The sequence below is a fragment of the Aspergillus aculeatus genome, assembly GCF_001890905.1.
Source record: "Aspergillus aculeatus ATCC 16872 unplaced genomic scaffold ASPACscaffold_4, whole genome shotgun sequence".
Taxonomy (NCBI): Eukaryota; Fungi; Ascomycota; class Eurotiomycetes; order Eurotiales; family Aspergillaceae; genus Aspergillus; species Aspergillus aculeatus.
Genome location: NW_017962979.1, coordinates 591,486 through 617,135, shown reverse-complemented (window position 1 = coordinate 617,135; position 25,650 = coordinate 591,486). Strand labels below are relative to the sequence as shown.

The window sequence follows — 25,650 nt, the reverse complement described above, 5'->3', positions numbered from 1 at the left end:
ACAGTACAGGACTTACTCTCGTGATAATTAGTCTAGTTAGTCTGCGGTCGGTCCCCCGCCCCTCCTCCTTTTTTCCTTCTCTCTTAGCGTCTCTTGCCACGTTTTTTACGATCCCAATCGGCGCGGTGCATTGCCGTCCGCGTCTTTCCGTTGCCGCCAGAACCCACACCTCCAGTCAGCTGCGTGGTGCTCTCCAGCCCTTCCGCCCGGTCGCTGGGCTCCGAATTCTCCAGAGTCTCAGCTTCTTTTTTCTTCTTTATGTGGTCCGTTTTGTCCTCCTTGGCTCCACTGCGGCCAACCCGTCGAGTTTGTTCGTGTTGTCTGGGCGCTCGCCCTTCCAGAGAGATCCCAGACCTCCCAATAAGTACCATGGTTCCATGGTACAAAGCGGTCCCGATGAAACTAGACGCTGCGAGGCAAGGGGACCGCAACTCACCAGCACCAACCGGTTACCCATACTCCTCTCTCGCGCACACACACTCTCTCACTTTCTCTCCTTGGTGATCATCGAATCAATCAAAGTCTTCCTGAGAGCAGCCCGATCTGAGGCGTGGTCCAGCCCTTTCAATCCCCTTGGACATACCGCCGTCGAAATTCCCCCCCCTAAAGCGTTGGAAGCACCGCGTCTGGCCTGGGATGCGACACCATTCTTTTCACTTCTTTTGTCCAAGCAAGGACTGTTCTGGTGCGCGAAAGCCGCAATCGTCACTGGTCCATGACTAAGTTGCTGCCTTAGCTACCGTCGCTCTGCTAGGTGGGATCATCGATCAGCCCGCATACGGTTTCGGTCACGTGAGCACTGACCGGCCTATGGGAGCGCTGCCTGTCTCTACTCTATCGGCCCAAAGGGACAGGGCGAGTGGGAGGGGCTGCTCACTTGCTCCGGGAAATAATAACTTGGTGATGTGTTCGAGGCGGATTGACAGGGCAATCTGGCCTGTGGCTTGGTGGCTTGGCTTGGAAGGATGAACCAGCAGCAAGAGCCGAACAAAAGTGGCATGTACAAGGTACTGTACCTGGAAATCGGCGGCCTGGCCGTCGCTCTTGTCTGAGCTTGAAGTACAGTACATCACGACCGTGGGTGTGATTTGACGGCCGGACTTCATTGATTCACACATACATACTTAACCCGTGACGTGGCCAAACGAGGGGAGCGACCAATCTGTCGCTCTGCCAAACCTGCCCTGATCATGCAACAACAGCAGGGAGCCATCCCAAGTCCAACTCCCTAGGGGAGGCTTCCTTGGAGTGGAAAAGGGTTCATGCCGTCGCGAACCGTTCTGAATCACTGTTTCGCCCATTTTTACTTTTTCGGGTATCGTTCTTCGGGTGTGCTTCGAAGGGGAAAGGGGGGAGCCCCGAACCCACGCACCTGATCCGGTGCATGGGAAGCGCCGTGCCCGTGATCTCCTACTTACCTTACCCGGCACTGGAAGTGTGACACGCTTGTACGAGGAGTTGTCGTTGTACATCGAATCGTTCCTCGGCGTAGCGTTCGTCGCGTGACGGTGTAACAGGCCATACTTTTGATCCCGGCGGTGATGGTTGAATATAGGTGTCTGGTTTGTCATAAAAGGATAGACTGGCACTACCTAGTATCTAGAATGTAGGCTAGGGTATAAGTTTTTATAACAGGCATGTGAAGAGGCGTTTCTCAGCATGGCGAGCCTTACGCCAGGACAGGTGATCTGAAAGTATGCCCTCAACAACTGTCAATATGAACCCAACAGCCAAAAAACAATCCCACCCGTTTTTTTTTTTTCTTTCCCACCTTGCGTCGTGTAACCGTGCCTGGTCACCATCTATCATCTGCCACATATAGTCATCCGAGATCCGATCCGAGTCACACAAACCACCAGAGGTGTTACCATAGGATATGTATATAGAATCAATAATACCAAGAAAGGAAACCTCCCAAAAATGAAACAAGACAAACCCCACCCCCCATAATCCAACGGTAAGAATCCCTCTTACCCAGTTAGTATATACAAAGTCAAAGAGAAACCCATGACCAAAGAACCGGGAACGTCATCGATCGCGAAGCAAGATCTGCCATAGACCCGACCCGTTTTGTATCCATCCGTACCTGGATCGCCAAACGCCTGGGGCTTCGTGCCAAAAAAGAATACCTCAGATTGGTACAGGGCATACAACACCTAATACCTGCCCTGAGCCTGCCCTGAGCAAGCCGTAAACTACCTGGTAACTAATGTAGGTAATGTACAGTATGGTCTAGGTTTGCTCTACCCCCGAAGAAACCCCGTGATTCACTGGCTATTGGATAAGCTTGTCATGTTGGGTCCCCGGCCGATGTGATATATCATATTTTGTACTTTACGGTGCCGAAAAGTCCCCACACTGCGGTATGACATGGTACCTATATGATGTGTGATATGACACGCCCATTCTGGAATAGAACGGGATGGGACAGGACAGGATAGGACAGGGAAAGCCGGTACGAGAGTCGATGGCATGAGGCATGGCGGGACATAACTAGATACATGAGAATGGATACATGCGTCAATACTATGCATACAGCACATTTGAGAAGAGGGGAAGGGATCAAACAGCGGGAAAACTACCTATCTTGTGCCTGCCTCCTTTGTGCTTAGAGGCTGGGCTGTTATAGTATACACAAGTGGGGAGGTAGGCCCGGTACTCATAGGTTGGGATGGTTTCTTAGGTCATGCTACCGGTCAAGCAGAAGCAAGGGGAATGAAGGGAAGTGAGTAAACCTCGGAACCTGTCCAGTACTCAGACTTTCTTCTGGCCAGGCAAGATCAAGTTCGCTACGAGTAGGACGAAGCATAATGACTAGCTACATAGGTCTAGTAGACAAACTGGCCTACAAAACATCCACCTAAGTAAGAATGGCAGTTTGAGGTAGGTATGTACGCGATATATTTCTAGACCCGTGCGATCGCCATACCTGACTTGCCATTCATGTATACATGTGCGTCGCAAGTAGGCAAACACGCGAGTATACACACCGAAAGAGAGAGCCAAAGTATGCATTTCGAGCCCTTTGATGGCATGTACTGTACATCCAATTGTCCTCATCGTAAAGGTAGTTTGAGTCTAGACAGGATATGAGGGGGCAAATCGAATCTTTTAAGGTTTCTACATTGTGGAGACTTGGCAAGAGTAATAAAAAAAGACAATCCAATTGCATCCTGCTCCACAAACCAATTGTCTTTCTCTGCCTTTTTTGGGCTCCTTTCAAACAAGACATGACTGAACTATAAGTTGTGTATGTACTGTATCGAAACCTGAGAATTGAACAAACGAGAAGAAAAGTGCCCCCACAGACGCTGATCACACGCAGTATCGTAAAGGTAACAGAGAAAAGGAACCCGATTATCCTCACGGGAGCGAGAGGGAGAGAGGGGGAAAGGACAAAAGTTAAATCCTCACAGGACGAATGGAATGGGATGGATTTTGCCTTCTCGATATGAGGGGCACCCGAAGAGATCGACTACGGAGATCGAAAATGGGCAGTTCGACGGGGAGTGGAGGGGAGGAGGCTGGTTAACAGGCAGCACGTAATTGGCAACACCTAAGTATGAGTATTACTATTAACGAATTCTTCCCACCCCTCAGCACTGTATTAGATTATTGTCTGCGTCTTCCCTGTCCAGGTGCATACTCATCATACTCATCACCGTGACTTGATTCCCACTAGGACTATCACACGAATTGAAGAAATCGATACGGTACAGATACACAAGGTTCATGGCTTGCAGGGCCGGTGGATGTCATCTCTTTCAGTTATGTCTGCAGCACAGGGGTGGCTTCGACTCAGTTCTGCGATTTTCCCCTGTGGCCCATCTTCCCCTCATTATGGTGCAACTGGAGGAGGGGGGGTTTTGGGAAGGAGTACGGAGTGCAGAGAGCGATAGCCCGGGAGGAGACGACGTTGCAGGGAGGGGCCAAGGAGAAGATAACCATCCACCCCTCTTTCTTTCCTTCTCCCCACTCAGGTCTTACTGCGTACGGAGTAGAAGGAAACTGGGAGATGCGCGTCAGTGGTGATTTGGGCACTGATGCAGTGTGCGCCGAGTGCGGACATATGCTGATCACTTGAGAGGAGAGAAGAGGACAACAAGTGTAGTCATTCAACCTGTGCCATAGACGAATTCGCACTCGTGCAGATGTGGATATTTCGCTGCTGCTGAGTCTGCTGGTCGATGGTGGACATCGTGGAGCCAACGGCACGACCGACGGCCCGGTTGAGGCGCGCGGACAGCAGCAAAAGCAGGCAATAGATGCACGTCAATGCTATCCTGATGGCCGGACCCCCCAAGAACCTGTCAGCCTGTCGAGGACTAGACACAGAGCCACCATCATTGGGGGAGACGAACTGGCGGTAAGAAAATCGCGAGACAGAGGTATGGAGAGGAGAGCCCTTAGCGCAAGATGACAGAAGGTTTGTATCAAATTTACAGACGTGTCGACCAAAGAGAAGGTAGAGCCATGACATGCTAACGCTCGACAAGTCCAATCTCAATCAAAAATGCCCGTTGTGGCAAACATACAGGACGTGATCGATGCCCACTAGGCGGATTACAGTATGCAGGGCGCCCCGACATTTTCAAAAACACGTGAAAATCTCGACCGACTAGCCCTCAAACACCGGAAGAAAGTACGCGCGAGACGAGGAGATACATATAGCGAGGAATCATTATACTAGAAAACATGAAACCACAGACCTAATCTGAAAGATAAGAGTTCGAGTCGTGCTTGGTGTTGTCTAGAGCTTTAGTCTTCCGAAGCCTCTGAATCGGTAACGACATCCTCCTCCATCGCATCAGGCATGACGACGCTGTTGAGATACGTAACCTGCCAGATGAAGTTACCTTATGGTCAGCTACAGGAGAACAATAATGATGGTTTTGTTTCGACGCCCTTGCCACCTCGCAAGGTCTCGACTTTGTTGAGTGGTGGGTAATGGTAGGTATTTTGCGCCCGAAGCCACACCGCTGGAGGCTAAGAAGGGAAAGGCAAAGAGGGGACAAGGGGCAAGGAGGAAACACCGTCCGTGTATTGTTGATACGGGTGCTAGGATTCAATGGACGCAGATGCGGGCAAGCGGAGAGAAAGGGATTCGAGTGGCTTACGAAGGGCTCCATGATTTCAACCAGTGCTGCAATCCTGTCCTGGACATTGGGACTTAGCAACTCCTCATCCGAGAGAGGCCTGCCGATGGTGAAACTGCGCAGACGGAGCAACTGGATATTCTCATTATCGGCATCGTAGCCCTAGACAGAAGGAGAGTTGTTTATCAGTATCGTAATTGGACAAGAACGGGGACCCGCCGGGACGGCGGCATATGCTGAACCATGGAAACAAATGAGCCGGTGCAAAAATCTCTTCGAGGCCAAAGTACTCCAGTGGGACGCCCAAGCACGCATTTCCGCGCCAGAACCAAAAACGGCACTTGGGAGCTATGTCCCCCGATCAGCGCCTGAGGCAGAGAGACACGCCTGGTCCGAGTCGCTCGTCCGCGGCTGCGCTTACACACCCGTCACAACGGACCAGTCAGTCTCACTGCCATCAAGCATAAGGCTGCCAGTGCCTTTGTCCATCGTCAAACAAATGTTTGCTTGATTGTATCAGCTGGAAGACGATTTGTGAGAATTTCTCAAGCGACTGGCGCGGCAGAAAATCGCTTTTGTGACCCAGAGATGACGCACGACATCACAACATGACTCTGTCACCTGAACCATTAACAAGAGACCATATTCCGTCTTGACGCGACATCAACAGGTTTTCGATATCGTGCTGCTATCGTTTCGATAGGGAGCTCTGTTTCCAGCGATGGAACTAATGGCATTGTCGCCCAACACCAATCCCAGGTTCGATCATAACAGGCAGACATAACAATAGGGGCATTGGCCTGTGTTGGAAAAGGCAGAGAGAGATCCATCTGGTACACAAAGGCCAATAGACATGGGAGCAAAAGGCAAGTGCCCTGAGGTTGCAGCAAAAAGAGTCCCTTGCAAGGGAATGACGCTTACCTTGGGCTTGGTCTTGAGAGCGCTCTCCTTGTTGTGGCTAACAAGGGCTTCTACAGCTTTCTCATCATCGTCCGGGATGCCCCTGAATATTTCTTGACGCATTTTTGGCGCTCTCAGAATTTTCTTGAGGCGATGAGAACGGCGATCGATATCCTGTCGAAGACGAGCCAGTCTATCGGCCTCTGGCGCCCAAAGGCCCGAACCTAGAACCCATACCTCTTGTTAGCTCGGCTGTCCTAACAAAGTATAATGACCCCGCGTGTGCCATCGCTTGCGAAAGACCTATTGAACCTGCCAGACTCGACCGCATCCGGGCGCATGACACGAGCTTCAGCCACAACATGAGATGAGGAAAGTCGGGACGGGGAGTGTGTAAGGAACAATGGATGTCTTGAAGAAGGCGAAAGTTTCCCAGATGCGGTGAGGACAGGCTCGATGGAGACACGAATCTGGCTGGCATGCGACCGTGTCAAAGTGGGTACTTCAACTTGCATAACTCACCGACGAAACTTGCCCCTGGTTGGCAGTGGACGTAGTATGCAGCGTAAGGGCCCTTCTTGCCGGTGCGGGACCTAACAAGAGTTAGCTTATGCTGATGTTCGCCGGGTGTTGGCTAGGCACATACCAAGCTGCTGAAAAGTGCGTCTGTTTAAGATTCACAATTAGCCCAACGATGCATCGAATCCTCCAGCCGGGAGGCAGTAAAGATAGTAGACACATGAGCCTACCTTGTACGGAAGAGGGTTTTTGCTGAACCTGATGTCTCTGTGTATGCGAAAGACCTGCGTTAAGACAAATTAACGTCAACTTCTTCGAGTTCTTCCTGCTCTATCTGACACTGAGGGCTCTTCACTTACAAGATCCTTGACAGGCAATTCGGGGATTGTGCCGTCCTGATCTATGATCTGCTCTGTGAGAGTCTCGACAAAGGTTTCCCAGTCCTTTTTGGCAGCGCGGTAGTCCGCGTCATGTGCTGTGACCGGGTCATCCGTTAGCTTGGCACTCGGATACAGACGTTTGAAGCTCGGTCAGATCAGAAGTACCTTTCAGCCATTGCCTGTCATTGTTCTTTGCCAAATCTTGGAGAAAGAGAATAGTGTTGGGATGCAGAACACTATCTTTGTAAGCTACAGCGCCAGGGTCTCTGGCCTTGGGCTTCTTGATGAACACTTCTTTTCCTGGCCCAAGGCCGGTTTTGACCCCTTCTCTCCATAGCTCTTTGCCGGCCAATGACACAGTCGTGTCTTCTTCCGCACTATCTGAGCCATTTATTCTCGAGCCAGCGGTGCTAGATTGCTTTCCGCGGCTCTGGCGGCGTTTAGGCGCAGGGCTATACTCTTCTTCTTCAGACTCAAGCTCCTCATCGCTCGGGGCTGATGGCGATGCTTCTTCAGCGAAATCTGAGCCGGAGTCGGAAGATGTGGGGACGCTTGTGTCGGTGTCCTCGTAGTCGGGGATTTTCGGCGCAGCTGCCTCTTTGGAGTCAAGCTCCGGATCTTCAGACGGCTCCTCTTGGAAATATTTGCTCTTTTTCGTGGTGGATTTAATCTGCTTCTGAGCAGGAGCGGTATCGTACTTTTGTCTCTTGGGCTCCGTTCTGGATGCTTCGGAGAGTCTGGCGGACACGCGCCTTTTTGGCGCGGCTTCTGGAGCTGCGGCTGCCGCGGGAACGGGCCGAGACGATCGACGAGGCATGGCTAAGGACCAGAGTTCTGGAAGTTGTTTGTCGCAAGAAGACGGAGATAATGCTTATGGTAAGGTCCGTCGTCTCTGGATACTATAAGTTACTGCGTGGGTGTGGAGGGGAGTTGCAACTGAGATGGCAAATTCCGCGGAGGAGGAAAATCCGATGATGACGCTAGAAAGAATTGACAGCCCGATGGATCGTCTTCTTTAGGACGGACTGGGGCTTATGGGGGGGAGGTGGGGGGGCCGTGAAGGGGGGTAGGGGTATGCCGGTACGGAGCGTCGGAGGCCCTCCGTCGTTAGCGACAAATTGACTTTCCAGCGGTTCGAGCGGACAACAAGGGACCAGGAATAATGAGACCAGGAGGCTGGTAACTTCTGGGGCCAAATTTTCGCGTGGGAAAAGGCGGCGAGTTCGTCTCATTTGCTTCCCGCTCCGCTAAACTATCCTTAGCGTTGCCGCCGCCGCTCGGCAAGTCGACGTCAGTCCGTCTTTTTTTTTCCCCTTTCCCTCGTTCGAGAAGGATTGGCAGGCGCAACTTAGTGTGACAGTCAGAGTTATCTCACAATCGCACAGGTTTTTTCTTGTCACTGATTTTCGGCCGTGGGGTTTCAGTAGCTAGGTAATCTATTGATCGTTTTTTGTCAGCGGACTGCGGATATCTCTTGGTTAGTCGGATCAGGAGGAGGAAGGAGAAGAAAAAAAAAGGATCACCAGAGCTGCCCCGCCTTAGATAGCCGGTTTCTGACGGTTCTGGGGTAATCGAGAAGAATTGTTGGATCCAATACCATAGTGAACAAGCGAGGAAAACAAGCGCAAAGGCCCATCATGAGTGGTCCCGAATCCCGCCCAATACCCGAGGCTTTTGAGCTTCGAAAGCGCAAGATTCTTGCCGAATTATCCATTCCTGACGCAGAGTATACTGATCTCTCACCCAAGGGGTCGGTGGATGAAGGCATCCGTGAGCTGATCGATGATATCAATACCTTGCCCGGACTAGTAACCACCAGCAGCTGTGCAGGGCGGCTCAGTGTTTTCCTAGAGGGGAGAAAGAAACAGCATCAGCAACAGTCGTCAGAAGGGCAGCAGAGACAATTCGTACCTTCAGGGGGCAAAGGAGCCGGGAAATGGCTGTATGTCTCCCATGACGCGTTGAAGGAGTATGGAGAAAAGCAAGGTGAAGAAGAAGATGAGGAAGAGGAGAACAACAAGAGACCGCTGCACCGCTTATTCGGGATGAGTCCTGGAGATGGGAAACCGCCCAAGCTGGACGGATCCGGTCAAGCCCCGCGTCTCGTGCGCTTCTCCTATGAGCCGATGGTAAATGCCCTTCAGTGCTATTTCGTTCCTTCCTTTTCGTTGCTATTCACCTACCCTCCCTGGCGACTTTGTATACATCTTTCATTCGAATTACTTTTCTCCTCAATCATCTACAGCATGCGATCAATGATCACAGTCAAGGTCTCTAACCTTACCTAGATTCTCCATATAATGGCAGCGACCCTCCACCACGCCAACCCCGTCCTCTCCGCCGCCTCCAGCTCTGGGTTCCGCGAAAGCGGACTCCAGAGCCTTCGCTGTCTAGATGCGGACGACGCGGACGGCCCCAGTCCCATCGTTGCTGTCCGCTCCGCCGGCATGGCTCTGGAGTCTGTCATTGGGTACTGCGAAGAGAAGCAGGATGACGACGATGACGAGTCCGAGCCCGTCATTCGCAGTTTGGTCACGGAGGAGTACCTGGAAATGTTGATCGCCATCTCGAACGAACGGTTCGTCGTCAATTCGGAACGCAAGGAACGCTTCCGGTCAAGTCTGGTGGAGATGTGTTCCGCGGTTCATGCTCCAGGCGCGAAGGCGAAGGGGAAAGCCAGACCCGTGGGCTGGGAGGATCCTGCTGCACGCAGGGAGAGGATGAGGGCGGAAGGACTACGGAAGAAGCAGCAACAGCAGCAACCTGAACAGACGAGCGGAACAGAAGAAGGAGATGGTAGTGCGATTAACAATTTCGATTTATTCATTGGAGACTAATTTTGGCGATATTCGAGATTGACAGCATAATAGAAGCAAGAACATGGAAAATCATGAGATATTAAGGCTTTGGCAGGCTCAAGAGAAACAAAGAACAAGAAGAAAACAAGAAGAACGATACATTCATAGCTTAAAGGCAGTGTACCCGTGTAGCATGTGCTCTTGAACTGATAGCACTTCATGAAATGACGCTCTGAAATTCGTGCAGGGGAAATTCAACCAGTAACCAAGTCCGCAAATACAAGCAAAGTAGAGAGACGCTGAAAATAACAAAAGAAATAGGGGGAATCTCGTAAGTAAAAGAACAAATATGTCGACCTAGATTATGGATGGACCAATAGGCACCACACCATATGCAAATCTAGATCCAATCTGTGCAGTAGAGCAAAGTCAATTGTTGGGCACGCAAGAAAGTCAAAAGCATTGCAGTTGAAGAATTATGAGCGCTGTACTTTTGAACTTCGGTGTTGAATCGCTCGGATATCAATCATCGAAGACCGGTACATTGACTGGAGAAGATCTGGTGAAGCGGTGCCCTGGAAAACCATCACGGCCTCTGCCACCTGAATGGAGAAGTAGCCTGGAATTCCAAGGGTTGTCCTCAATGCCGCTGTAAGAGTAAGCGCGCATGTGCCATGAGTCACTTGCCCGGCGCGGAGGAGGTGAAAACACATCGTACTGGGACTGACTGTCTGTGTCTGGTGACATGACGCTGCTCCGAGTGCTGTGACTTCCGAAAGATAGCTTTCTTCCATGGTGGTTTCTAGATCCGCTAGATAGAAGATCAAACAAGATGTTGGTCTCATGACTGACCGCGTCCTGCCAGAGCGTGCGCTTAGCAACTTCCTCGGGCCATTCAAACCAGATCGGGCCAAAGGGCGAGATGAGGCTGACATTATCCGAGGGGAAGTTGTTTGGGAGTTCTGGGTGAGACATGGCGTGGATCGAGCCCTTGGAGATCAAATCCACAATAAACTGAATATAGAGTTAGAACGTAGGCTGCCACACTATGCCATGACATTGAAGGGAGTAAGAGGTCTAGAAGAGCAGGCTCCCGATACACATACCTTGTAAGTGTGCTCATCGAGGTTAGGCATAGTAGCCAAGGTGTCAAAGGGAAACCATTTACTGATGTCCGATAGTTTATTTAATTCAGCGAAGTTCTCTGCGTTGACACACATGGTATATCTCTGGCGCTCGTTGAAGCCTGGACATTCGAGTCCGGAACGAAGAAGGTCATTCAAGAGCCGCTGATCCAGACCCACTGTATTCGCTCTACTCATACGAGTAAGAAGAGCCATAACCTGGCGATTGACCAAGTCAAAGAGCAAGTTACGATCATGGACCGTGTAAAGGTCAACGGCATACCAGGGGAACTGAATTTCTGTTAGCAAACTTACTTCGCATGATTCCGATCAATCTCACTTACCTTGTAGAGGGTACTGATGGTGGATTCATAAGTACGCTGAGGGCATTTAGTACTGAAAGGAGACTGGCAATGGTCAGGCTTCGCAATCGATGAAGATGGTTCCGGGGGTTGTTTACTCTATGAGGCATCTCCGCATGACGAATAGCACCGATTATCTCCTCGCTGGTGAAGAAGCCAGCAAAACCCGTCGAATAGGGATCGTTGTTGCGGAGAACAGTGGGCATACCTGCCTGCCAGTGGACACACTTTGCACGAGGGAAGAGATCGCGCAGCAGTGCATCCTGAGAACTAATTTCGACATCAACGTGTCTGTTCCCCAAGCGAGGAGGACGGCCAGTTTCCTGGATACGATCAATTCTCTTCACGGTCTCTTCAACATCTCCTGGTGTCGCAAATTCCACATAGCAATCCATTGTCTTCGCAGTTGAGCGCTCCATTATGATGTGGACGGCTTGACCCGAGCTAAGGCGAGACTGGCGTCCCACGAATTGTAGTATCTCTTGCTTGGTGATAGAATAGGGAATCTGTTCCGGGTTTAGTTGTGTGCTTCTGAAGGCATGAATGGTCACCTACATTGGAGATCTTCATAACGCCTGCGGCTGGTGGTTGTTGCAGGAGGGTAAGACTGCCGATTGGCATCTCGTCAGGCAAGCCACCTTTCGCAACGGCCTTGAGAATATTCTGAGCCTCGTGTAGATGGTTTCCGACGACCACAGAGGAGTTTCGACGATGGGACAGAAGTGAACCAGCCACTCCATATTGGCAACGTGAGTGACCCAGGGGAACTGGGGTGGGTGAATTTGAAGAATATGGTGTCAGAGACAAACTCCCCATCTTCGCAGTCAGCAAATCTCCACAGGCAGCCCGAGAGTCGAGTGCCAACTCCCCAGTGAGGCCACTTGAAAGTCGCCTGTGACTTGCAGCAGGGGAGAAGAGCTCTCTTGGCGACGCCATATGGTCATCGTCGTGATGTTTTGGAGTAGCAGGGGGGTTGGTATGACCAGACTGCGCCATCTTGACAAGTAGTCGGAGGTGAGATGTGTAGAGAGAAAGAAGAAGACAAGTTATAATGAGATGTGAAGAAATGAATTCAGCCTGGATCCTGGTTGAGTAGCCTGAAGAGCGACCATATACAGCCTGCGCAGCCGCGTTTCATCTATTCACCTCAGGTGCTGAAGCGCAGCAATGACCACACAGCGTGTTACCGGACCGTAAGAAAGGTTTTACTGAAATGCACCATAACCCAAGGGTACTCCTTACCTTGTTGCGGCAGATATGAGGCGTAGGTCATCATTTGAAGGTAGGAAGGTGAGTGATGCAACAGTCCGATAATGAGGCTATTCAGTGGTTTATGTGAAGGAGAACATAGCTTAACGGCTCGATAGGGTATCATTTAGTGTAAGACCTACAATTGAAAGGTTCTAAGCCTCAAGTAACATAGAACTATAAGCTATACAATGCCATTTATAGCGGCAGGATCATTCACTAGTACGCCAGAGCGAGTCTGAAATGAGGTAGCATCGGTAGAGTCGTTTGGTCATGTTTGGAGACATTCACTCGACCTACCGGCCTATCAGGCATCAGTCAGCCATGAAAGCAGCCAAAAGCACCATAGCGTTTCAGCTAAGTGAGCAAGCAGCCGATAGAGGCGCCCCTAGAGATTTCCACCATGTCAGCGACATAAAAGCCCGTGCGGCGCGTTTCTGGTACTCCACATCTACACTTGTCAGTAGAACTATACTGAATATTCTTGGGAAGAGCTGTCTATGCAAAAACTGGACACGATTCAGGGATGGAATGACAACTGGAAATTTGTAAAGGAACAAGCATAGAAAAAACACAGCGATTTCCTAGCACCAGCCCAGATCGCCTGTACAATGATTGCTCCTGGGAAAGGAAACCTGATTCATTTAGAACAAGAACAGTGGCATTAAAGCATACATTTAGTCGAACTGCGACGCCATGTTAGCGGTCTTCCATCGTAGTGCTTAGCCTGGATGCTTACCGGTGTCAAGAACGACTCAGCCACGAAACGGGCACGCGCGTTCAGCTACAGACCATTAGCATGAGGTTGTCTCTTGATAAGGAGTTTGAAACTTACGAAAAGCTTCATCTCCGAGATTTCCTTGTCCACCTCTTCCATAAACTCGATCACGAAATCCACGATCTTATGTTTCAGCATAGCCTCAGTATGGAAGTTCGTGATTAGGAACGATATATCATAGCCCTCCACCGGCTTCCTCCGGAGAATCAGGAACGCATCTGCACGCTGCGTTAAGAACCTCGCAAACTTATGCACTAAGATATGTTCGATTTCGTCGGCCTGTTTGACCTTGAGGGACACACGGACGGAGTTGACCGAGGGTTCGATGAAGGTGCGTTCGTCCTATTCAACAACGAAAATCGCATTAGATAAATACAGTATCAACATTAATCTAGATCGAGAGCACGTACGGAGTTTCGCGAAATGATCAATGGGTTGAGCAGAAGCTCAGGAGAGCTTGCTGCTTCAATCTCTGGCACATTGTGCCTTTCCGAAGTCTGGCTGGCGAAATTGGAGATAGCGAGCGCCGCCGAAAGTGACGAGCGAACACATTGAAGATACGGCCGGAGACTTGTGCTCTATTGTAGTGTGTATGAGCATCTTAACCTAGACACAGCCCACTGCTCTGGTTGTAGTGCTCGGGATGCAGCGCTCACCATTGTGACGTAGTTCCAATGCTAGATCTCTGGCAAATGAATCAGAATGAAATGGCCTCACAGATTGTGATGCTTTATATAGTGAGAAATGTAGAGCTTGATGCTGAACAGAAGAATAATTCCGCCTGTTGTTGTTGTTGCTTCGCTAAAGGAGGCAGATGATGATGCTACCTACTCAGCACTCAGGAGGGGCGGTCCCCGCAGGGCGGTAATGCAGCCTGCTGTCCATTGCCTCACCGCCTGCCCCACCGCCGCCGCGGAGTTAACTGACGCAGTCATCACCCATTGCCTCATCATTGCCGCCAGAGCTTAGATAGAAACCATCGATTGTTGCATCTCGAATTACATTGAAGCAAGCTAAGATGGCTTCCATACCAGGTGCGTGGTGACTCCTGAGAGATTGCACTCGAACTTCGAGTTCCTCATCCCGCTGCTAACGCCATGACAGTGATTATCAAACACCAGGGCAAACGCCACGAGGTCGAGCTCGATCCTTCACTGAACGGTGAAACGCTGAAGTATCAGCTCTTCTCCCTTACCGGCGTCGAACCCGAGCGACAGAAGATTTTGGTCAAGGGTGGTCAACTGAAGGATGAGACCCCATTGTCTTCTCTCAACGCCAAACCAGGGCAAACATTCATGATGATGGGCACACCATCTGGTAACCAGGGCGTTGCTGACTTGGGCCGACCAAAACAAGTGATGAAGTTCTTAGAAGACATGACGGAAGCAGAGGCTGCCAAGGCCGAGGGTGCAACTCCTGCTGGTCTGCAGAACCTTGGCAATACTTGCTACCTCAACTCTACCCTTCAGGCTCTGAGGGGCGTTCCCGAGCTCCAGGAGGAATTGCTCAGGTATCGACCCGCTGCGGGCTCTAGCGGGGGCTCCAGTCTTGCAGGACTTAGTAGCCTCGGTCTAGGAGGTCTGGGTGCTTCGACCGATCTTACTGCTTCTCTTCGAGATTTGTTCAAACAGATGTCTGAGACGCAGGAAGGCTTCCCGCCACTCATGTTCCTTAATGCCTTGAGAAATGCCTACCCTCAGTTTGCTCAAAGAGACCGGAACGGACATGGGTATGCTCAACAAGATGCTGAAGAGGCTTGGTCACAGATTGTGACCCAGCTCAGGAACAAGCTGGTCATCAAAGAAGGCGAAGGGGAGTCTGCGACGGAGGTGCCGTTTGTGGATAAGTATCTTGCTGGAAGATTTGAGTCGGTGACGGAATGCGACGACTCCGCAGCCAAGGAGGTTGGCGAGAAGCCTACTGAGAGTACGGATGTGTTTTACAAGCTCGACTGCCACATTGGCAAGGAAACAAATCACCTGAGCGACGGCATCATGGCCGGTCTCGAGGAGAAGATCGAGAAGCACTCCCCAACTCTGGACCGCGATGCCGTCTACACAAAGCGCTCTCGCATAGCGCGCTTGCCCAAGTATCTCACGGTGCATTTTGTCCGATTCTTCTGGAAACGCGAAACCCAGAAGAAGGCCAAGATCATGCGGAAAGTTACATTTCCTCACGAGCTTGACGTGGTTGACTTTTGTACCGAGGAGCTGAAAAAGCAGCTTATTCCTGTCAGGGACAAGGTCCGAGAGATCCGAAAGGAGGAGGTGGATGTTGAACGGGCTCGCAAGCGCCAGAAGCTTGCTCATCGCCAAGAAGAGGGCAAGAAGGAAGAAGGCGACTCCTCCAGCATGGAGCCCATGCAGAAGAAGAAAGCAGCCGAAGAGCGCAAGGAGGATAAGGATGAAGCCATGACCGACGTATTCAAGACCGACGCCGAATACGAGGCCGAAAAAACCGCATCGATCCTTGCTGCCAAGAAGGAATTGTCCGCATTGATCGATCAGAAGCTTGCAGCTGATGCTGGAGCCAACACAACTGGTCTTTACGAGCTTCGTGGTGTGATCACCCACCAGGGTGCCAGCGCTGATAGTGGTCACTATACAGCCTATGTGAAGAAGCAGGACAAGGACAACTCTGGCAGCGCTGAAGGCAAGTGGTGGTGGTTCAATGACGAGAAGGTGACTGAAGTGGATGGAGAGAAGATCGAGACTCTCGCTGGTGGTGGTAAGTCCTTACTTTCGAAGTGTCTCACATTAGTCTCTAACATGGCCCACCAGGTGAATCTCACTCTGCTTTGATCCTCCTTTACCGTGCAGTGGAAATGCCTCGTGAGGACTGAGCAGTCTCGCCGCAGCAGGATATAATGATTGATGCGATAACTACACCTCCATAGATGACGAACTGAATTGATACTTAGCTTAGCTGCTCACCAGAGCAGAATACATTACTTCTCTATAAATATCCTTACCCAGGTTTTGGTACTGCCACAGACTATAATTCTGCCAAGGATTCTTCGTCTTTTCTTACCCTTGCTCCATCAACTCGACTTGTAACTAAATAGAGCGTACACCAAGCCATGTGCGGTATTCCTGTAGGTGCATGTAGTTGTAAACTGGGTCACGTGACTGATACCGGCGCTTCTCTTATCTATTCACCGATCCTCCGCATTGGAGACGAGCTTCCCAGCAATGCACTTCATCGCAACTCCGATGCTGAGCAGTATGTTCCGTCTACATAGAGTCTGCCTATCGCAGGCGCCTCATCTTGCGACCGTATCACAATCAGTTGCACGCTATGCGCGTGCAAACACAAGGGCTCTGAATACTGCCGCCCAGCCATCGTTCCTCCGATCGTCGCGATGGCCGCGACGATTGCTCTACATGGCGGTCTTCGGCACCTGTGGCGCAGCCTTCATAGGCAGCTGGATGGATGAGAATGTCTCCGCGCCCGCTCTACCAGGTACGCTCGAAGATCAGGGACGACTCGAGGCGATCAATTCGAAATTCGAACACTGGCTGCCGATCGTGCAGAGGTTGCGAGCGAACCCCGACTACGTGGAGGCCGATGTCTACGGCAATTTCTCCGAGGACGAGAAAACGCAAAGGCTCACCTCCGGTCCGCTGCGAGGGAGTAGAGGAATAGGACTTCAGGTACGTTGCTTGTCCGACCCCGGGCTGGGATGATGCAACGATCCAGACCGGACGCAGTGAAACCTCAATGCATTCCCTGGCGTGGGATTTGGCCTGGTTGGACTATCTCTTTTGACTGACGGCTGAGTACAGAGGGTCTTTTACAATGACAAGGAAAAAACGGCCGTCAATGTCGCATACCTTGGGCCGGGTCTGGAAGGGTGGCCGACCATGGTCCACGGAGGAGCGCTCGGTACGATCATTGATGAGCATCTCGGCCGTGTCGCAATCCGGAATCTCCCCCAACGCACCGGAGTCACAGCCAATCTCGAGCTCCAATACCGGGCACCGGTCTTTTCCAACAACTTCTACACATTCCATGCCACTCTGGATCAGGAGAGAAGTACGGAGCGCAAAGCCTTTGTCCGAGGCGAAGTTCGTGATATGGTTGGGAAATTGTGCGTCGAGGCCAGCGCATTATTCGTCGTCCCCAAGAACTACAAGCTCCGTGAAGATGGGGAGCGCTTCTAGCACAGTGGCATGAATGAGCCTCGCTTGACGGGTCGACGCGAGTGTGTCACGGGATTTGTCCGTACCGGGTAGAATTAGAGTTTCGTCTGTTCGCTTCTTGTTCATAATTATTTCATCTGACGATGCCTCGGCTTAATATCCAATTCGGGGCTGTATACGCGACGGACAGACAGATAAGTCTGGTCTAGGAAGTCATTGGAGTGTTTCATGTTGTACAGTACCATGCTTGTCTTCTCATTTATCGCAGAATCTGTACTGTAGCACCGCCAAAGAAGCTTGTACCATGTGGGCCTCTCAAGCTTCCTTTGAAGTGGCATCGATTTCTCCGCAGGGCCCGTTCCCCGCGATTTCGCCCCCCGCATTTTTTCTGGAGGAGGAAGGAGACTAACATTTTCATTGGAACCAAGCGGTCACTCCGTACTGGTACAGGCCGTGTAACTCCACTACAAAACTTGTCCAGTTCCTCGGTTGTCACCCAAAGGGGTAGCATCTCCGCCCGTCCATCTCCCCTCCAAAGGATGTGCGAGGGAGTCATGACGGCTGCCACTTCCGCTATCTACACCCACCGGGTATCTAAAGGGTCGAGGCCCGGTGCTGGCTGTTGATCAATGTGGCCAGCCGTAACCTATATAAATTGAGTTCACCTTGCTTTGTCCGTCCAGATTCTCATCGGATTCGCATTTCCGCCACTGGCCGCGCGGTATTCGATTTAGTCATTGTAAACATTCTTCCCCAGTCTCTTTCCATCTACATTGAGCGCTATGGACATCGCAGTCCAGCGCAGCCAAGCTGGCGTCGACGAAAAGACAGCAGCACATTCATCTTTCAACGACAATGCAGCGAGTGATTTTAGCCACCGGGAGGTGGCTGGGCGAGACTCCAATGAGGAGGACATCGAAGGCGAAGTGAAGGTGCCAGTGCGTATAATCCTCAACTTCAGGAAGCAAAGACTGGCTGGATTGCGAACTTGCTGATCTTGTACGACTTTTAGATGACCTTTCGTCGGTTCATGGGTTTCACCGCAATGGCGTTCCTATGGACTGGAAGTCAGATTCCAGTCTACTTATTCGGTATGGCTACGCTGATGTCTATCCAACGCGGAGTCAGTGCTCTAACATCTCGTTAGGGGGTATCCCGCCTTATATTTATCGAGAGATTGGTGGGGCAGATAGATGGGTCTGGTTTGTAAGACTACACCACGATCTCTTGAGGCATTGTTCAATACCGACTAGTATCATATAGGTCCTGGCGAATCTTCTTGCTCTCGCTGGCGTCTGTCCTTTCGTCGGATCGCTGTCGGATCTGATCGGTCGTCGATATGTTGCCATCATTGGAGCCTCGCTCATCTGCGTTGGTATGATCGTGAGCAGTACAGCCAACACGATGAATACATTTATTGGTACGTTCACCAAAGTTGCCACTCTTCAGACTGTGGAATATATCTAACAACCTGAAGCCGGAATGGCAATTGCAGGGGCAGGAGCAGGTGTCAACGAACTCACTGCGCTGGCTGCGACCTCTGAAATGGCACCCACGCGACAGAGGGGCAAATATGTGGCGGTGTTGATTTTCACCATCTTACCATTCTGTCCCTCGGTGCTCTGGGCCCAGCTCATTGCAGCACACAGCAGCTGGAGATACGTCGGCGCATTCTGCGGAGCGTGGAATGGATTTGGGTTGCTGGCCACAGCGCTCTTTTACTTCCCACCACCTCGAGTAAACTCCGAGGGATTGAGCAAGGCAGAAGTCATCCGTCGTATTGACTTTGTCGGCGGATTCCTCAGCATTTCCGGTCTCATAGTCTTCTTGGCTGGCTTACAATGGGGTGGTTACATGGTAAGCGTAGCATGAGATATTCCTTCGCACTGTCTTTCTAACCGCCGTCTCTACGTTCACAGTACAGCTGGAAAACCGCTCATGTCCTCGTCCCGCTTATCCTCGGTTTCGTACTCCTCGTCCTCTTCGCTGTCTGGGAAGTCTACGGCGCGAAGTATCCCATCTTCCCAAGTCGCTTGAAGCAAGAACCCTGGACCTTGGGTTTGACGCTAGTTATCACCTTCATTTCCGGAGCGAACTTCTTCTCCGTCCTCATGTTCTGGCCTACACAGTCGTTCAACGTCTACGGCCACGACCCCGTTGACGTGGGTGTTCGCAGTATCCCCATCGGCTTTGCCATCCTGATCGGTGCATGCATCGTGCTATGGCTGCTGAGTGTGCTTCGTGGTCATAACAAGGAGCTTCTGATCCTGAGCAGCGTTCTTATGACAGCAGGTCAGTCTTAGACTACAAAACCAAAATGCAATTCTGTATAAACGCTAATCTCCACCAGGCTGCGGCGCCCTCTCCATTGGCCGAGTCGACAACCTCTACCAATTATGGGGTATTCTTGTCCTTGCAGGCCTAGGAATCGGCGGCATCGTCGTTCCAGCATCCATCATGACAACCATCATCTGTCCAGATGTAAGATCGCCATAGCTAACCCTCGTTCTGCCCACCCTTCCTCCAACCCACAATTCTCCCTTCTTCCACCCCAGCATCATCCCACCGCGCAGCCAGCCCTGCGAATAGCCTCGCCTTCAAATCAGCTCAAATTCCTCTTCAACAACCCATACCAAACCCAGCTAACACCTCACTCCTCCCTCCATAGGACCTAATCGCCACCATCTCTGCCCTCACCCTCTCCATCCGCGTCGTCGGCGGCGGCATCGGCTACACAATTTACTACAACATTTTCATATCCAAGTTCGTGCCCAACGCCGAGCACTACATCGGCGGCGTCATGATGACGCAGCTCAACATCACCAACCCACAATACATCGCCGAAGCGATCCAGCTGACGGGCGCATCGCTCCTCGACGAGCTCGACGCGATCCCCGGCATCGCCGGCAACCCCGCGGCGTACGAGGCGGTCGTGACGGCCGGTCAGATAGCATTCGCAGAGAGCTACAAGTGGGTGTACTATGCCAGCATCGGGTTCGGCGGGGTGGCGATCCTGGCGGCGTGCTTTCTGGGGGATGTGCGGCGGTATATGAACGATCATGTGGCGGTGGTGATGCATTGATGCGCAACGATGGGACGGTCTACAGGGGGAAGAAAGGTATAGGGCTAGGGCAGATACCGCCCTACGATAATGATACATTGACGCTTGATGCTTCTAAGACGGTCAGGTGGTGGATGGTCCCTTGCTTGTTTTGAGATTGGTTCAACCCTGTACATAACTACAACTAAAGCTACACATATAGCATTGCCGGAGAAAAGAAGAGAACCACAAGCAGGACAAAGATTTATATTCCCAAGTTTCAACCGCGGGAGCATGGGATTCCCCCAAAATCCGGCCCACCAAGAACTAGACTCCATTTATTGTACAATACAAAGTTGTTGCAATGAGCAAGATCATCTATCCCTAAGAACAAAGTCCGACAAAAATGAGGGAAAACAAACACCCAATAACATTTCAGAAGGTCACCCGGATGGAAAAGAACAAGACAAAAAAAGGGAAAAAAAAATGAAGAAGAAATAAAGAGAGAGAAGCCAGCAAAGAAAAATATGAAGAAGAAGGGCAGCGCCGACCATGTCCCAGAGACTTTTTTCTTTGCTTGTGCGAGTAAACTCGATGGTCCTGAAGTAGTAGGTTTCTTTCCCGCCTATTGACGCCTTTCACAATGCCGGGTATTTACGTCAAAAAATAGTGATGAGTTGGTTTCTTTATGGCAAATGGAGACTGTTATGTCCAAATGTCTCAGGGTTTCTTTTTGCGATGCAGAAAGGAATTTTGCCAAGTATGAGGGGTTGGGGGGTGAGGGCAAAAGTAAAGAGTATAAAGGAGGTATGTGTGGTGAAAGTGGTGGAGAAAGGGGTGGGACAAAATGAACAACAGAGATTGGGATTATAAGACATAGAGCAAAAGAAAGGTGAAACCCCAAGTTCCTGTCAGGAATTGTCCCCGTTGGCTTCGCTTTTGATATCGGGCTCACCAAATGCATCATCTGCAGCGGCCATGTCCGGTGTTAATCCGTTCTTGAGCTTGCTGCTGGGAGGGACGGGCTTCTTCCCCGCCAGCTTCTTGGGAGCACCGAGTTTCTTCTTCTTGTTCATGGTCGGCGGGCCATCGTCGTCGATCAGGGGGCGTTTGGGCGGAGCGGAGGCGGGCGTGCTGCTGCCGTTGTTGTTGTTCTCCAAGGGAGTCTTGTTGCGGCCACCCAGTGGTCGGCCGGAGATGCCCAAGCAACGGTCCAGATGCTGCGCCACGCGGGTCACGACAAAGTATCTTGGGCAGTTCGGACACTTCACCGTTGGGAACGATATTCTTTCCGGTACAGCCTGCTTGAAGGAGCCGTCGGGGGTGGTGGGTGGGCTCGACCCGGGAGTATTCGAGGTGGTGACTTGCTTCTTCTTCTGAGGTTTTACCTTGTCCGTCACGAATGGGTTCCCGTTGACGTCGTGGCCAGGTTTGCTGATCGTCGGCTGCTTCTGGCAGTACTCGCGGTACGGGTCGGGAGGGGCACGAGCCCCAACGCCTGTCACAGGGTACAAAAGGCGCGGCAGCCGGCAATCAGGACAAATGATGTCCTTGGTGGTTTGTAGAGGGTTGCCCTTCAAGTAGACCTTGCCCTCGTCAAAGACGGCCCCATCGGTTTCCACGCGAATGTCCTTGAGTTCCTCGAAATCGAGATCGCCAGGCTTGAACGCGCTGGCCGGTTTTCCGCTTTCTTCGCGACGCCTGATCGCCTCCTCATCTGCCTTCTGTCGCGCAGCAACGACCGCGGAACGCATGCGAGAAACCTTCTCATCGCGGTGCACTTTGGCGACTATGTCATGGATGATGTTGTAGAATGTGTCATTAAGGATTTCGCAGGTCTGCACTGTATTAGTACGGTGTAGAATAGAGCGCAACTAGTGGGCAATAGATCTGCGCAAATACAACGTGATTCATCATGCTTGAGGTGCTTACGAGTTTCGCTATCGTCCCTGGAGGGAAAGAGGACCCCCGTTCCTCAGCCCCGTTTGACTCGCCCATCCTTGTAATTTGTGTGTTCTGAAGTACCGATAGTTAGACACTGCATAGCCTCAATAAATGAGCTACATGAGAGAGTCTCTCATAAGAGATTCGCTTCGTATGATAAGAACGTTTTCATATGGCTCTATCAAGGGCAGCTGTCATGCGAAAGCCACAGCCCGAACGTACCTTGATATCAACGTATCCAACTCCAATCTGTGCGGTTGGGTCTCCCAAAAGGTCGGCCAGTATGGCAAACTCCGTCTTCGTGCAAGATAAAGCCCCAAAAGCTTCGACGTTATAGCTTCATGTAGATTGTATGCACTGTTCAAGCAAGTTTGATTCGGAGTTCTTTGGTCGCCGACGGATGCGGATCGATTGGGATGATGTCGTAATAGACAGTCGAGTGTGTGTTGGTCAAATCTGACGAAGCCGTTAAGGAGGGTAGGTCTATAGAGATACCAGTCGATTTCAAAGGGGTAACACGCGAAAAGGAGGAAAGGTATTGCCCATTTGACTTTCAGTGGTGACGGGCGTTTATTAACTGGAGGCGGGAAACTGCCTGCGTACGGTAGGGAGAATCAGCGGACTGCGCGCTACGCCCGTCATCCCAACTTGGAGTGTCCACTCACCTGGATACCTGAGATTATAATCATATATATAGCAGTGAAGCTAGTCGTGAGGAAGAACAGGCCAAGAAAAGACCAAAGAGCAAGCGACAGGCGCAACACCAGGGGGCAATCCTGGATTTGAGGGGGGGCCGTAGAGAGAGAGGCTCTTTCGGCGCTGGCCTTTGCCTCATCCAGCCCGGTCCGACCGCCCGATCTTATCTTATCGCATCTCCGCGTTTTCCTCTTCCACCGCTTTGAATCGCGCGTTTCCCCTCTTCTGGCGTCTTTCCCCTCCTACGTTCTCTGCTCGTTTTCTCGTCTATCATTTAATCGATCATATAGTCCTATGCCGCTATAAACAGCTGTTAATCCTTACCCTCTAAATTGTGCTGCTTGTAGCAGCTCATTTCTTGCCAGACATGGCATACCAATTCTTTGCAAAGGCGCATCAATCCAAAGCGCCTACCTCTCCACCTTTGTCTGCCCCTCAGGCTTCAGTGTCGACGTTTTCTTCCTCCAAACCCGCGCAATCTCGAACGCCGGTATACCCGGCGGCCCGTCTATCTTCGTCCTCTTCATCGAACCCATTCTCACTCAACTTGCCCACCAGAATGCAGCCCCCTTCTTCCAAAGACACACCCTTCGAGCCGACCGCGTATCCCCAGCGCATAGCATCAGGCCACCCCACTCCGCACCCGCACGTCACGGTCGAAGTCGTGAGTACGGCTCACATACCCTCCCTGACTCGGATCACGGGGTTGCTGCTGCCCATTCGCTACCCGAACTCATTCTACACAGCCACGATCACTGACCCCGTGATCGCGTCGCTGTCCCGCGTGGCCATCTACCATGATCATCCGTTGGCCGCAGCGCCCGCATCGACCGCACCTTCTTCGTCGACCAATCTTAAGGCACCAACAACTGGTACCGATAAAGTCATTGGGGGGATTCGCTGTCGGCTGGAGCGACTGCCTTCCACTGCCGCGGAATTTCTGCAGGCACGTCACCACTCCCAGCAGCAAGAACCGACCAACCTCTACATTCAGACACTTCACCTTCTTTCTCCGTATCGAGGGTGTGGAGTTGCAGCCTCACTGCTTAACTCGCTACTATATGCTTCCTCGCTTCCCGCTGCGTCCTCGAATCTAGAAGCTCCACCTCCAGTCTCCGACCTGGTGAGACATTACAACATTCGCACTGTCACGGCACACGTGCACGAGGCCAACGAAGACGGTCTGAAATGGTACCTTGCGCGTGGCTTCCAATTAGAGGACGGCGTTGTTGAAAATTACTACCGCCGCCTGAAACCCTCTGGAGCCAGAATTGTCAAACTCATCCTGCAGTGGAACGATGACGAGCACGTGCATGTGAAAACCCAGGTTTCGAACAGTCTACCATCTATAAATCCGAAGCACAAGTCAGTCAATGAAGACAACGATGAAGACTGGGAGAAGGTCGAGGCAGAAGACGAGCAGGAGGACCATGGAGTGCAGCCAATCTTGGATTCGGAATCCAAGCTTTCCGAAGCCGACGATAGCATTATTAGGAAGCGCAAGGCTGAAGAGGATCACCCAAAACGTTAGTCTGCTATCGCCTCAGTTTTTTGTCATCATGATGTCCAAGTCTCGTCACGCGTTGCATTGTTTGGGCATGTTGTTTTGAATTACCATGGATACCCTGTTTGCTACCTGCATCATACACTTCATAGAACACACATCTTCTACCTGTGCTGTGCTTATTGGAATTCCGTGATCACCTCTCATTCATGTGTCGGAGTAGTTTACTGCGAGAATTTGTATTACCTGAAGTGATTTGTCTTAGAAGAATAATTTGGAATAGACTCAAGGCTGAATACATTGCCAGAGTCATGTCAGGCCTCTCACTAGCATAATTGTTTCCCAAAAGAACATTAGTGACGGAGTTGGATGTGTGTTTCGACCCTTACCCACTGAGTGCGCTGAGAAGATAGTGTATCCCTGGTGGCTGTGATTTGTAGGAAACATACTGACTTTCTTGTCAAGTACCTTGAAGTAACTACACACACCTCCATGAGTGATAGACATGGTGAATGTGATCCTCGGCTGTGGTAGGCAGTTACCAATTTGTGTTAGTGTTCCACAACCCACCTTGAAACCCACAGCCAGAGCCTTCTACGGTGGACTGCACGGTCCAGACCCACTATCGCCTATATAAAAGGAGCGTTGCGTCCCACCCACCCCGCCCAAGAATATCCCGCATTGTTCAAAAATGTTTCATCACTTTCTCATCTCTCCCTACAACTCAACTCTGCCTACAATAATCCCTTATGAATGTCACGACAATGGCTCAAGAACGCTTTACACGCGCCTTGGCCTTGTATTATGAACACTAACATTCTCTCCAAATTGACTTACTCCTAAAAGTGCATCCACTGCTACCCCTGGGCAGCAGACGATCAAGAGACGCGTCATACCGGCAACAACCAGCCAGTGTGATGTAATGGCTGAATACACCTCAGGCCATCAAGGTGATCCGTCCGAATCCCAGCATCGGCAATCTCCTTTTTCCTACATGCGCCGCCGCTTCTATCAGCACGCCTACTACTGGCTTTCTACTTAGTCGACACATGGCTGCTACAGGTACCTGGAAAATTTGTCTGCACCAGAGGTTCTTATATAGTTCCTCTCAGGCTTCCC

At 51.2% G+C, this 25,650-nt stretch overlaps 9 protein-coding genes across 9 annotated transcripts; 5 read left to right on the top strand and 4 right to left on the bottom strand.

Annotated features, from left to right (window-relative positions):
- Positions 1-4,758: 4,758 nt before the first annotated feature.
- On the bottom strand, positions 4,759-7,712 carry ASPACDRAFT_40861 (DUF2461 domain-containing protein; the record flags this gene model as incomplete). The annotated part of the gene is made up of 8 exons (XM_020200835.1): positions 4,759-4,839; positions 5,118-5,258; positions 6,018-6,220; positions 6,519-6,589; positions 6,643-6,662; positions 6,746-6,799; positions 6,875-6,990; positions 7,061-7,712. The coding sequence occupies 8 exons, from the start codon at positions 7,710-7,712 to the stop codon at positions 4,759-4,761; spliced, it is 1,338 nt and encodes a 445-aa protein (XP_020058378.1).
- Positions 7,713-8,532: 820 nt separating this feature from the next.
- ASPACDRAFT_58420 (tRNA wybutosine-synthesizing 3 family protein) lies at positions 8,533-9,732 on the top strand (the record flags this gene model as incomplete). The annotated part of the gene is made up of 2 exons (XM_020203343.1): positions 8,533-9,024; positions 9,184-9,732. The coding sequence occupies 2 exons, from the start codon at positions 8,533-8,535 to the stop codon at positions 9,730-9,732; spliced, it is 1,041 nt and encodes a 346-aa protein (XP_020058377.1).
- Positions 9,733-10,215: 483 nt separating this feature from the next.
- ASPACDRAFT_40859 (uncharacterized protein) lies at positions 10,216-12,175 on the bottom strand (the record flags this gene model as incomplete). Its single annotated transcript, XM_020200834.1, has 5 exons — positions 10,216-10,707; positions 10,800-11,108; positions 11,162-11,224; positions 11,278-11,685; positions 11,735-12,175. The coding sequence occupies 5 exons, from the start codon at positions 12,173-12,175 to the stop codon at positions 10,216-10,218; spliced, it is 1,713 nt and encodes a 570-aa protein (XP_020058376.1).
- Positions 12,176-12,680: 505 nt separating this feature from the next.
- On the bottom strand, positions 12,681-14,015 carry ASPACDRAFT_76482 (actin-related protein 2/3 complex subunit 4 family protein). Its single transcript, XM_020204719.1, has 6 exons — positions 13,862-14,015; positions 13,616-13,783; positions 13,263-13,547; positions 13,167-13,211; positions 13,103-13,113; positions 12,681-12,878 (listed from the first exon to the last, which is right to left on the bottom strand). The coding sequence occupies exons 1-5, from the start codon at positions 13,862-13,864 to the stop codon at positions 13,105-13,107; spliced, it is 510 nt and encodes a 169-aa protein (XP_020058375.1). The 5' UTR covers positions 13,865-14,015; the 3' UTR covers positions 12,681-12,878; positions 13,103-13,104.
- Positions 14,016-14,153: 138 nt separating this feature from the next.
- Positions 14,154-16,216, top strand: ASPACDRAFT_114586 (ubiquitin-specific protease UBP6). Its single transcript, XM_020195814.1, has 3 exons — positions 14,154-14,239; positions 14,310-15,932; positions 15,986-16,216. Exons 1-3 carry the CDS (start codon positions 14,224-14,226, stop codon positions 16,045-16,047), a joined length of 1,701 nt encoding a protein of 566 aa, XP_020058374.1. The 5' UTR covers positions 14,154-14,223; the 3' UTR covers positions 16,048-16,216.
- A 185-nt stretch (positions 16,217-16,401) lies between these two features.
- On the top strand, positions 16,402-17,751 carry ASPACDRAFT_114584 (PaaI family thioesterase). The gene is made up of 2 exons (XM_020195813.1): positions 16,402-16,858; positions 16,991-17,751. The coding sequence occupies exons 1-2, from the start codon at positions 16,589-16,591 to the stop codon at positions 17,366-17,368; spliced, it is 648 nt and encodes a 215-aa protein (XP_020058373.1). The 5' UTR covers positions 16,402-16,588; the 3' UTR covers positions 17,369-17,751.
- A 378-nt stretch (positions 17,752-18,129) lies between these two features.
- On the top strand, positions 18,130-20,429 carry ASPACDRAFT_40855 (putative MFS drug efflux pump; the record flags this gene model as incomplete). Its single annotated transcript, XM_020200833.1, has 8 exons — positions 18,130-18,285; positions 18,360-18,438; positions 18,495-18,553; positions 18,611-18,767; positions 18,825-19,204; positions 19,267-19,639; positions 19,698-19,828; positions 20,016-20,429. The coding sequence occupies 8 exons, from the start codon at positions 18,130-18,132 to the stop codon at positions 20,427-20,429; spliced, it is 1,749 nt and encodes a 582-aa protein (XP_020058372.1).
- Positions 20,430-21,298: 869 nt separating this feature from the next.
- ASPACDRAFT_40854 (SGF11 family protein) lies at positions 21,299-22,385 on the bottom strand (the record flags this gene model as incomplete). The annotated part of the gene is made up of 2 exons (XM_020200832.1): positions 21,299-22,225; positions 22,320-22,385. 2 exons carry the CDS (start codon positions 22,383-22,385, stop codon positions 21,299-21,301), a joined length of 993 nt encoding a protein of 330 aa, XP_020058371.1.
- Positions 22,386-23,236: 851 nt separating this feature from the next.
- ASPACDRAFT_114579 (GNAT family N-acetyltransferase) lies at positions 23,237-24,892 on the top strand. The gene has a single exon (XM_020195812.1). It carries the CDS (start codon positions 23,395-23,397, stop codon positions 24,556-24,558), a length of 1,164 nt encoding a protein of 387 aa, XP_020058370.1. The 5' UTR covers positions 23,237-23,394; the 3' UTR covers positions 24,559-24,892.
- The last annotated feature ends 758 nt before the right edge of the window (positions 24,893-25,650 follow it).